The 12,627-nt window shown below is 41.8% G+C and overlaps 1 protein-coding gene across 2 annotated transcripts in view; it reads left to right on the top strand.

Moving 5' to 3' along the window:
- Positions 1 to 12,627, top strand: part of SDHC (succinate dehydrogenase complex, subunit C, integral membrane protein, 15kDa) — a 53,514-nt gene that overhangs the window by 16,064 nt on the left and 24,823 nt on the right. For both annotated transcript variants that reach the window (XM_011957547.1, XM_011957546.1), the window contains one exon: positions 8,988 to 9,049. In XM_011957547.1, the coding sequence (XP_011812937.1) occupies positions 8,988 to 9,049 (62 nt within the window). The remainder of the gene's footprint in view (positions 1 to 8,987; positions 9,050 to 12,627) is intronic.

The following is a 12,627-nucleotide window of genomic DNA, read 5'->3' as shown; positions in this document are numbered from 1 at the left end:
ATTTTTTGTATTTTTCGTAGAGATGGGGTTTCACTGTGTTGGCTAGTCTGGTCTCGAGCTCCTGACCTTGTGATCTGCCCACCTCGGCCTCCCAAAGTGCTGGGATTACAGGCATATTTGTTGGGAAGGCTGAGAATTTCCCAAATCAATAAGTCCTGTTTTTGTTTGTTTGTTTGTTTGTTTGTTTGTTTTATTTAAGAGACAGGCTTTCACTCTGTCACCCAGGCTAGAGTGTAGTAGTGGTGTGATCATAGCTCATTGCAACCTTGAACTCCCAGGAGCTCAAGTGATCTTCCTGACTCAGCCTCCTCAGTAGCTGGGACTACAGGTGCATGCCACCACACATGGCTAGTTTTAAATTTTTTGTAAAGACGGGGTCTCAACATATTAGCCAGGCTGATCTTGAACTCATGAGCTCAAGCGATCCTCTTACCTTTTTCTCCCAAAGTGCTGGGGTTACAGCTGCAAGCCACCATGCTCAGCTTGCTTTTTATTTAACAGCAATTCCCTCAGTCTGTTTCTTTCCTTTCACATTTTAAATCAGGTTGCCACTTTAGTAAATTCTGCTTTCCACATTACTGTGGGACATAATTCTGCTAAACTTTCTGCCCCTATGTAACAAGGATCCCCTTTCCACAAGTTTTTAATAACATGTTCCTAATTTCCTTCTGAGCCTTTACTAGCTGAATTGACATTCATATTTTCCTTTTTGAAATACATTTGTATACCATACGGTTCACACATTGAAAGCATACAGTTTAGTGGCTTTTGTTAAATGCAGAATTGTTCAGCCATCACCACAATTTTAGAATATTTTCTTTTTTTCTTTTTTTTTTTTCGAGATGGAGTCTCGCTCTGTCACCCAGGCTGGAGGACAGTGGCATGATCTTGGCTCACTGTAACATCTGCCTTCTGTGTTCAAGTGATTCTCCTGCCTCAGCCTCCCAAGTAGCTGGGATTAGAGATGTGCACCATCACGCCTGACTAATTTTTGTGTTTTTAGTAGAGATGGGAGTTTCACTGTGTTGGCCAGGCTGGTCTCGAACTCCTGACCTCAGGTGATCCGCCTGCCTTGGCCTCTCAAAGTGCTGGGATTATAGGCATGAGCCACCCTGCCCAGCCAATTTTAGAATATTTTCATCACTTCAGAAAGAAACACTACATTTCTTAGCCATCACCACCAATCCTTTGTTCGTCCCAGCTTTAGACAATCAGTTATTTACTTTCCATCTTATAAACTTACCTATTCTGAACGTTTCATTTAAATGTAGTCATACAATATATGGTCCTTTGTGACTGGCATTTTTTACTTAGCATAATGTTTTCAGAGTTCATCCGTATTTTAGCATGTATCAGTACTTCCTTCCTTTTTATGGCCGAATAATATTTCATTGTATGTACATACAATGTTTTATTTACCCATTTATAAACTGAATGACATTTGAGCTGTTTCCACTTTTTGGCTATTACAAATAATGCTGCTGTTACCATTTATTTGTGTACAAGTTTTTGTGTGCACATATGTTTCATTTCTCTTGAGTATATACCTAAGAGTAGAATTATTGCATCATATGGTAACTCTATGTTTAACTTTTTTTTTTTAAAGACAGAGTCTTGCTCTGTCACGAGGCTGGAGTGCAGTGGCATAATCTCGGCTCATTGCAACCTTCACCTCCCAGGTTCAAGTGATTTTCCTGCCTCAGCCCCTGAGTAGCTGGGACTACAGGCATGCACCACCATGCCCAACTAATTTTTGTATTTTTAGTAGAGACAGGGTTTTACCATGTTGGTCAGGATGGTCTCGATCTCTTGACCTTGTGATTCACCTGCCTCAGCCTCCCAAAGTGCTGGGATTACAGGCGTGAGCCATGGCGTCCAGCCTATATTTAACATTTTGAGGAACTGCCAGACTGTTTTCCAAAGTGGCTGCACTAGCAGTGTATAAGGGTTCCAGTTTCTCCACATCCTCACCAGCACAACTGGTAAAATCCATATTTCTGCTAAAATCTCTTCAGGGCAGTCTGGGCTTTTTAAAAATCATGGTCCTAAAAATTCTTTTAGTCCCTTCCCACTGCCCAATTTCAAAGGCACTTCCACAATTTTGGGTATTCGTTACAGCTGCACTCCTCTTCTAGTCACCACAATCTATACTGATTTTCTATTTGCTGCCATAACAAATTACTGCAAATTTAGTGACTTAAAACAACACAAATTTATTACCTTATAGTTCTGTGGGTCAGACGTCTGACAAGATCTCCCTGGGCTAAAATCAAGGTGTTGGCAGGGTTCTGTTTCCTTCTGGGGTCTCTAGGGAAGAATCCATGGCCTTGCCTTTGCTAGCTTCTAGAGGCTTTCTGAATTCCTTGGCTTCTGCCTTCCTTCCTCAGTCTTCAGAACCAGCAATGCTGCATTGAGTTCTCCAGTCACATCATGTTGACCCTGCTTCCGTCATCTCATTTCTTCTTTGATGCCTTTCTTCTGTGAGCCTCTTCTGCTTTTCTATTTTCTCTTTTCTCTCCTCTGCTGTTAAAGACGTTTATGATTACACTGGGCCTGTCCTAATAATCTAGGATAGTCTATGTTGTTTTGTTTTTGAGACAGGGTCTCGCTGTGTTGCCCAGGCTGAAATGCACAAGTTTTCTACAAGTTTTTTTTTTTTTGAGGCGGAGTCTCGCTCTGTCGCCCGGACTGGAGTGCAGTGGCCAGATCTCAGCTCACTGCAAGCTCCGCCTCCCGGGTTTACGCCATTCTCCTGCCTCAGCCTCCGGAGTAGCTGGGACTACAGGCGCCCGCCACCTCGCCCGGCTAGTTTTTGTATTTTTAGTAGAGACGGGGTTTCACCGTGTTAGCCAGGATGGTCTCGATCTCCTGACCTCGTGATCCGCCAGTCTCGGCCTCCCAAAGTGCTAGGATTACAGGCTTGAGCCACCGCGCCTGGCCTTTCTACAAGTTTTTAATAAAACTTGTGGAGCATGATCATGGCTCTCTGCAGCCTTGACCTCCCAGGCTTAAGTGATCCTCCCAGCTCAGCCTCCCAAGTACCTGGGATTATAGGCATGCACCACCATGCCTGACTAATTTTAAAATATTTTCTAGAAATGGAGTTTGGCCATGTTGCTCAGGCTGGCTTTGAACTCCTGGGCTCAAGCTGTCCTCCCGCTTTGGTCTCCCAAAGTTCTGGGATTACAGGTGTGAGCCACCACACACAGCCTAGTCTGTTTAGCTTAAGGTTGTCTTATTAGGACCTTAGTTTCATCTACAACCTTAATTCCCCTTTGCCATAAAAGGTAACATATTCATAGGTTCTAGAGATTAGAGCGTGGACATCTTTAAAGAGGCCATTATTCTGCCTATTACAACTTCTTAATACTTGGGTATGCATTGCAAGACAGTCTCCAAAGTACAACCATCACAGTGTTACTATCTAAACCTTAGTTCCCATTCAGATTTTGCCACTTGTCCCATTAATGTCCTTTATAGGCCTGAGATTGAACCTAGAATTATATATTACATTTAGTTGTCATGTTTCTTTTTCCTACAGTATGGGAGAGATTTTTAGTCTTTCCTTATTTGTTATGACCTGGAAATTTTTAGAATGTTCCTTAATTTGGGTTTGTTTGGTGTTTCACGATGTATACATTTTTGGCAAGAATACCCTTGCAGTAATACTATACTTCTGTCAGTACACTGTATCAGGAGGCATGTGCTGCTGCTGATTTAACCCATTACTGGTGATGTTAACTTTTGTCACTGTTTAAGATGTGTCTGCTAGATTTCTCCTGTAAAGTTACTGAATAAGGATGTTTTATTTATTAATACATATTTTGGTGGGAGATACTTTGAAACCTAAATATTCTTTCTCATGAGATACTTACTCACCAGTATCTGTTGGAGGTACTTGCCTAAATCATTTATTACTGTGATAGTTGCCAAATGTAATGTTACTGATTTTGTACATTATAATAATATTTTCTAGATTTATTTGTTACGATAGGGTAAAGCTTGCTTTCTTTATCAGTATGGACTCAAGGATAACATGGAACAAGCATTAATTTCTCCAAAGGATTATACTTCGTTATTGTTTATTTTGGTGTTCAAATTGTCCCAGACCTGGCCAATGGGAGTTCTTCAAAATGACTCCTGGGAAATCAGTGTCTGGGTGCTAGGTGTGCTCATTGCTACTAGGATGTTATTGCTTCTAGGCCCTTTCTGTGGATAGAGATAGCATATATGTGTATGCAGTCTCTGTCACACACATACCACATGTGTGTATGTATAAGTAGATACATACATCATACATACATATATACATATATACATACATCTCTGTTTATCTCATCTTCAAAAGTGGCATTGATAGCAGTTTTTGCTGATGTCTTTGAAGATAAGTCCCTGTAAATCTGCTTTTTGTTTTTTTAGGCTAACCCAGCAAAGCATCTTGAGCTCTGCTACTCTCTTGGGTTCCTGCCAGTGAGTCTGGCCATTTTTTAACCACCTCCACAAATACCATAACCCTTCAGTTTTTTTCCAAGCCAGATTCCAGGAATAATCCTGTTTGTAGAAACTGGACTTGCCACTAAAACAGAAGGAGGCTAATAAGCGATCTCATTTCTTGCTGCTCAATTGTGAAACTTTCTTTTTTAAGAGATAAAAGTTTTAGGAAGGCCTGATGCAGTGGCTCAATGCCTGTAATCCCAGCACTTTGAGAGGCCAAGGTGGGCGGATCACAAAGTCAAGAGATCAAGGCCATTCTGATCTCAGGTGAAACCCTGTCTCTACTAAAAATACAAAAATTAGCTGGCAGTGGTGGCTCATGCTTGTATTCCCAGCTACTCGGGAGGCTGAAGCAGGAGAATTGCTTGAACCCGGGAGGTGGAGTTTGCAGTGAGCTGAGATCGCGCCACTACACTCTAGTCTGGCGACAGAGCAAGGCTCTGTTTCAAAAAAAAAAAAAAGTTTTGGGGAAGAATTATAATGAAAAAGACAAAAGAGCATCACAAATTATTCTGAATCTGTATTTAAAGCCCTGGCCTTTTTTCACAGGTCATATAAAGAATGGTTGTAGGTTGGTGAGGTGAGTCTTTCACTACTTTATTTGCTTTTCTGGTTATGTAACTCCAGACATACTTGGGGGAAAAATAGCAGCAGGGAACACAGGGCTATATCCAGATTGGCATGTCAGGGAAAGATACCTGAGATACTTGAAGTCATATTTTCTATTACCCATTTTTTGGGTCTTTTGAAAGAGGCCTGGAAGTAAACAGTTAGTGATGTTAAACATCTTTTCATGTACTTATTGGCCATTGGCAGTCTTGGCTGTTGGAGAAATGTTTTTACTTTCTGGAGGTATTTTTTATTGTTTTTTTGCTTTTGAGACAGAGTCTCCCTCTGTTACTCAGGCTGGAGTGCAGTGGCATGATCACAGCTCGCTGCAGCCTCGACCTCCCAAGCTCAGACAGTCTTCCCTCCTCAGCCCCGCAAGTGGCTGAGACTATAGATGCATGCCACCACGCCCGGCTAATGTTTGTATTTTTTGTAGAAATGGTTTTTTTGTTTTGTTTTTGCCATCTTGCCCAGGTCTCAAACTCCTGAGCTCAGGCATTCTGCCCACCTCAGCCCCCCAAAGTGCTAGGATTTGGCATGAGCCACTGTGCCTGGCCACATCTTGATTTTCTATACTAGACTCTTACCTAATGTTCAAACAGGGACTAGTGAAGAAGACTTGTCTTTGCTCCATGATGCCTGAGGCCTCAGCTGGAAAACACAAAGGCTAGGGCCTGAATTAATCTGAAGATCCAGTCACTCAAATTGTCTTGGGTTGATTCTGGCTGTTGGATGGGGCCCTTATTTTCTCTCCACATAGGTCTTTTCACATATCTGTGTAGGCTGCTTTGGGTTTCCACATAGCATGAGGAAGGAAGGAGAATTTGTAAGTCATGCAGCATCACTTCTGCTGCATTCTACTTTTGAGGCAGTCGGTCATCAAGTCCTGCCCAGGTTCAAGGGTAGAGGCTAAATACTTGCTTGATGAGAAATGACAAGATTCTGGAAGATCATGGAGGACTGGAAATAATGTTGTGGTTATTTTTAGAAAACAAAATATTTTAGCTTGTCATTACTGGGCTAGCCAGGCTATGATTTTAACCGTTTTTGAAAATTAGGGTAACATTTGAATTCAGCAGTTTCATATTATATGACTCCCATTTTCTATATCAGTATTTCTGAAACATTTCCAGAACAGTGTATATGTTTCTGCTGTTAGCTCTTTCAGTCATGGGATTTGATTCATCTGGTACCAGAGCCCCAAGTGTGTTTGGAATCTTCCAATTTCCTCACCTCTTTAGGGTTTAAAGTCTTTCAAATCAATATTTGTTCTGTCTTTTTCATGCTGATAATCATTCTCTTTGACAAATAAAATAGTTGTGCAATCTGGTCACACTCTGTCATCAATTAGCATAAAATTGTTCATCCCAGTTAGGAGGCTCTCTGTGTCAGAACACAGTTTTAAAAGCTTTTTTTGTTGTTGTCCTTGAAATTTTTGCAAGCCTCAGCTCACTTTGGGTTTCGGTCTCCTGATTCTTCTTACCAAATTATGCCATCGTTCTCTGTCCTTGGTTATGTGGCTATTCTTCCACCTTTTATATTTCTGTTGTTAAATCTGAGTTGATCAGAGTGGTATCTAGCTAGTATTAATATTTTTAATTTATTTGGAAATACTCCTTTCTTACTGTGACCATTTTCATTATGTAGGCAGAATTTTCTTTTGAGATCTTTTTAACCTCGTTATTTCTCTTTAAAGTGTTGAAGATATGGTTTGATTATGCTTAGTATTCTTTGTCTAAGCTAACATTCCAAAGTGAGTGTTAGCTTTCTTCAGAGATTCTTGTTCTTTCCATTTTACCCACCAGTTCTCTCTTGAGCATGAGAACTAGGTCTAGAATACCAATGTTGGTTGTCCTTCAATGGAAAGTTGATGATTCATAATTTAAAAAGGGGTTTGATGACAAACTCTGAAAAGTATTTCAGAACTACTGTGGATTAAGAACTATATACTAAATCTAGAAGATTGGATATAAAAATTTGGGATAGGTAATGTATTAGGAAATAAGTGGTATGTTCAGTTTGGATATTTTGGGGCATATAATAAGGGAAGATTCAAGTATTATATGAAACTGTGGATAAATGAAACTCAGGTTTTCTTCCATCAGTGTTATACCTGGAGAAACAGGGACCCAGTTGGTATTACAGTGATTACTTTCTTTTTTTTTCTTTCTTTTCTTTTTTTTTTTTTTTTTGAGATGGAGTCGTGCTCTGTCGCCCAGACTGGAGTGCAGTGGCATGATCTCCGTTTATGCCAAACTCCGCCTCCTGGATTCAAGCAATTCTCTGCCTCAGCCTCCCGAGTAGCTGGGATTACAGGGATGCACCACGATGCCTGGCTAATTTTTGTATTTTTAGTAGAGACGGGGTTTCACCGTGTTGGCCAGGCTGGTCTCGAACACCTGACCTCACGAACTGCCCACCTTGGCCTCTCAAAGTGCTGGGATTACAGGTGTGAGCCACCACGCCCGGCCTATAGTGATTACTTTCTAATTGTACCAACTGTATTTATTTATTTGCAGGCAAGGTCTCTGTCTCTCTCTCCCCACACTGGGCTGGAGTACAGTGGCACAGTCATAGCTCACTGCAGCCTGGAGCTCCTGGCCTCAAGTGACCCTCTCACTTCAGTCTCACAAGTAGCTGGGACCACAGGCCACCACACCCAGTTTTTTTTTTTTTTTTTTGGTAAAGATGGGGTCTCGTTATGTTGCCTAGATTGGTCTTAAACTCCTGAACTCAATGCCCCCCCCGCCCCAGCCTTGGCCTCCCAAAGTACTAGGATTACAGGTATGAGCTACCACGCTACCTCCAACTTTAATGAGTGTCTTTGACTCATGTTGCTCCTTGAGAAAGGAGTTTTGAGTTATAATCATTTTTTTTTCTTAGCCCTATCAGTGATGCAGTCTGGTAAAGGTAGGGATCCTTCTCCGTAAATCTGTTTTCTTCTTTCTTTAATTTTTTTTTTTAACCTAATCCTGAGACAGGGTTTTGTTTTTTGTTTTTTTTTTTTTTGAGACGGAGTTTCACTCTTGTTGCCCAGGCTGGAGTGCAATGGCGCGATCTCGGCTCACCGCAACCTCTGCCTCCTGGGTTCAAGCGATTTTCCTGCCTCAGCCTCTCGAGTAGCTGAGATTACAGGCATGCATCACCACACCCAGCTAATTTTGTATTTTCAGTAGAGATGGGGTTTCTCCATGTTCGTCAGGCTAATTGCGAACTCCAGACCTCAGGTGATCCACTCGCCTCAGCCTCCCAAAGCGCTGGGATTATAAGCGTAAGCCACCGTGCCTGGCCCAGATTTGTATTTTTAAAGTAAAAAGTGGAAACATGGCTGGGCACAGTGGCTCACACCTGTAATTCCAGTACTTTGGGAGGCTGAGGCAGGCAGATCACAAGGTTTGGAGTTCAAGACCAGCCTGGCTAAGATGGTGAAACCTCTTTACTAAAAATACAAAAATTAGGCGGACCTGGTGGCAGGTGCCTATAATCCCAGCTACTCAGGAGACTGAGGCAGGAGAATCTCTTGAACCCGGGAGGCAGAGGTTGCAGTGAGCTGAGATTGTGGCACGGCTCTCCAGCCTGGGCGACAGAGCAAGACTCCGTTCCCAGGGTAAAAAAAAAATGACAGGAATGCAAAAGTGGTTTTTTTTTTTTTAAAGAAAATATTACCTATTCAGGAGAATCGCTTGAACCTGGGAGGCGGAGGTTGCAGTGAGCTGAGATCATGCCGCTCGCTGCCAGCCTGGGCAACAGAGTGAGAATCTGTCTCCAGAAAAAAAAAAAAAAAGTGCCTGTTTCAGAATTAGTTTATATTTTTGCCAAGATAGACTCTCTACTATGGTGCTATCTTTTCCTTTTTAAAATTGTCGTTGTGTGTTTCTTTACAGTTGGTCTCTTCCCATGGCGATGTCCATCTGCCACCGTGGCACTGGTATTGCTTTGAGTGCAGGTATGTATATATGTTTTTACACACATACATGTGCTTCTTTGAAAAACTTGGCTGTTTCACTGGCCCTAGTCTCTGCCTCCTTTGAAACTCAGCACTTGATTTAGAGGGAACAATACATCTCTTCTAAGTTTATTGTTCCTTCATCCCTTTAACAATTAATTATGAGTTTACACTGTGCTCAGAGTCTTTTCTTTTTTTTGTTTTTGAGACAGTCTCGCTCTGTTGCCCAGGCTAGAGTGCAGTGGCACGATCTCAGCTCACTGCAACCTCCACCTCCTGGGTTCAAGCAGTTCTCCTGCCTCAGCCTCCCGAGTAGCTGAGATTACAGGCGCGTGCTACCACGCCTGGCTAATTTTTTGTATTTTTAGTGGAGACGGGGTTTCACCGTGTTAGCCAGGATGGTCTTGATCTGACCTCGTGATCCGCCCACCTCAGCCTTCCAAAGTGCTGGGATTACAGACATGAGCCACTGCGCCTGGCCCAGATTAGTTTCTTAGCAAATTTTTAAACCATTCCCTAGCACTTCCTGATATCGTATTTATTGAAATTATAGAGAGCAGAGAAATGTAATAGAGGTGGGCTGGCTGACTGATCATTGATGGAACACAGTCCAAGATAAATCATCAACCTTATTTTTCCAGAAGGTCAGTTTTAGCACCCATTCTTATCACCTAGACTTGCTCAGTCCCCCAAAGACTAGCTCACTAGCCAGTCTCACAAAATCTTGATTTACAGATCAGAATGTCTATTCATTCATTTATATGAATGCAGCTACAGAGTGAATTGTTTACTGATCTTAGATAATTAGTACATCCTTTTTAGGTAGGAAGGTTTATTATGTGGAGTGCCAATTATAATCAGTTTTCTGGGATCTGGTGTATCTTTTCACAGTAGGGTCAGCTAGATTTAAAAATTATGTCTGGCTGGTGCTGGAGAAATAGACATTTTTGCTTTTTTATTTTTATGTATTTATTTTATCACAAGAATATGCATGTAACATATTTTTACTTTCTTAGCTTTCCTTTATTTAGCCTTATAGCATGCTTTGCTCTCCTACCCCCACCAAAAACAGAAACAAAAACTAGATTATGTTCCCTAGATACACACTCTCAAAGCATTCCAGTTTTTCTTTCATAATCATGATTGTCATTTACTTGTTCATTGTTGTCTTTCCTTACCGGATTGTCTGTTCCCTAAGAGCTTAGACTGCATCTGTTTGTATTTTTAATCATCTAGTATGGTACCTAGAATGCAGTAGATAATTTAGTAAATATTTGGTGACTACAAAATGAATACCACTCTCTTTTTTGTTAATGTGTTTTATATATTTGTGTCCTAAATTTCTATTCCGTTTATAATCACACTTTTTGGCTGTAGGTATCTTATTTTGGTCCCCTGCATACTGACTATAATAACTATCTAACTAGTATTGTATTTCAACTGGCATTTCTGTGCGATGCTATTCAGTTCAGTGGGAGCAAGAAGAGGTTATCGGACATTAGAGTGCTGCATAGGTAAATCTGAGTTTGTTCTCTATTAGTCTCCTTGAGACCTTGGGGGAACTTGTGTTCTCTCCCAGCAAAGGTGATCTAGCCCTTATATATCCACAGGGAGAACAGATGCAAACTAGGAATAGTGGAGTGCTTTCTAAAAGAAATACTCCAATGAACTGTTAGCACATATTCAACAAGACTTCTGTTCCAAGTTGATAGTCCTAGGACCTTTGCTGGCAAAGGAAAATGAGCTTATGACTTAGAACAGTGTGTAAATCCCTGCTGTGTGTACAAACTCTTCTCTCCTGTGGATAGTTCCCTGGTATGTCTGTTTTTTTGTTTTTTTGTTTTTTTTTGAGATGGAGTTTCGCTCTTGTTGCCCAGGCTGGAGTGCAATGGCACAGTCTTGGCTCACTGCAGCCTCATGAGACCAGCCTCCCGGGTTCAAGCTATTCTTCTGCCTCAACCTCTCAAGTAGCTGGGATTACAGGCACCCACCACCATGCCTGGCTAATTTTCGTATATTTGGTAGAGATGGGGTTTCTGAACTCCTGACCTCAGGTAATCCACTCACCTCGGCCTCCCAAAGTGCTGGGATTACAGGCGTGAACCACTGTGCCTGGCCCCTTAGTATGTCTTTAACTTCATCCTAGGGAATAAGAGGAAATATCTTGCCTAGAATCGGTATGAAATTATATACCTGAGAGACAGAAGCCCCACTGTTTTACCTTATGTAAAGCTCTGTCTGAGCCCCTCCATCTCGTCTCTTTTGGTACTTGAGCCTGGGAGCAATGCCTAAGTTTTATTCATCACATGAGGCATCATTACAATCTTGCCAGGAGATGGCCCGTTTGTACAGAGTAGAGCAGATGGCAGCCTTCAGGTCCCAGCGTGTAAGTGTGCTCTTGCTCCAGAAATTTGGTGCCAAATAGAGCTGTTGAGGTAGGAAAGGGAGTTTCTCTTGACTTTTGCTTTGTCAAAGCAATGGTGGCATTGGAAAAGTGCTCTTGTTTCTGTCTTCTGAGACCCTGCAGGATCTCTCCTAGGCTTCTGTAGACTATGTTTTTAACTGACGTGGTCATCAGTAGGGCTAGTGGCTCTAGTGTAGGGATCCTGTATTTAAGGAGCTGCTGATGAGACATTGGCAGGAATTATCTGAATCTAAGCCTCTGCTATTTGCAATCTCATATGTGTGTGTGTGTGTGTGTATTTATATATGTTTATTTATAGACATATATATGTAGTTCTGTTGATAAGACATCATTTCTGTTCTTTTTCATTCTTTTGGTTGGTAAAGGGATGATGGAATTGAGGTATAAGGATGATTTGTGTTGTTAGGAATCCATATGTAGCTCCTGGTTTTTAACCTGCTGGCACTGAGCTGGTGGGGATAATAGGGTAAATCTCAAGATTAGGCTATTCTAACTGTAGATTCATAATTACTTTTATTTCTACTTACTTAGAATAAGAAATTTTTAGATTGATTAAGGAATTTCTAGATGGATGCTTTCTACTCAGTTTGGTGATGTTGATGAACAGATTTAATCCTAAAAATCACTGAAAGAACAAGAGCAGTTTATTTATTAGGCTGTAGTTTCCTTTATTATCTCAATATATGTGTGACCACTAAATGAAAAAAAGATATTGACTTTTTTATTCACTATAATGATAAAAAATATATTCATTTGGGCCAGGCACGGTGGCTTACGCCTGTAATCCCAGCACTTTGGGAGGCCGAGGCGGGCAGATCACGAGGTCAGGAGATGGAGACCATCCCGGTTAACATGGTGAAACCCCGTCTCTATAAAAATACAAAAAATTGGCCGGGCACGGTGGTTCAAGCCTGTAATTCCAGCACTTTGGGAGGCCAAGGCGGGCGGATCACGAGGTCAGGAGATCGAGACCATTCTGGCTAACACGGTGAAACCCCGTCTCTACTAAAAAATGCAAAAAAACTAGCCGGGCGAGGTGGCGGGCCCCTGTAGTCTCAGCTACTCGGGAGGCTGAGGCTGGAGAATGGCGTAAACCCAGAAGGCGGAGCTTGTAGTGAGCCAAGATCCGGCCACCGCACTCCAGCGTGGGCAA

The sequence above is a fragment of the Colobus angolensis genome, unplaced genomic scaffold (genome assembly GCF_000951035.1).
Source record: "Colobus angolensis palliatus isolate OR3802 unplaced genomic scaffold, Cang.pa_1.0 Scaffold447, whole genome shotgun sequence".
Lineage (NCBI taxonomy): Eukaryota > Metazoa > Chordata > Mammalia > Primates > Cercopithecidae > Colobus > Colobus angolensis.
Note: the sequence above shows the minus strand (reverse complement) of the source record. Positions and strands in the feature narration are given on the sequence as shown.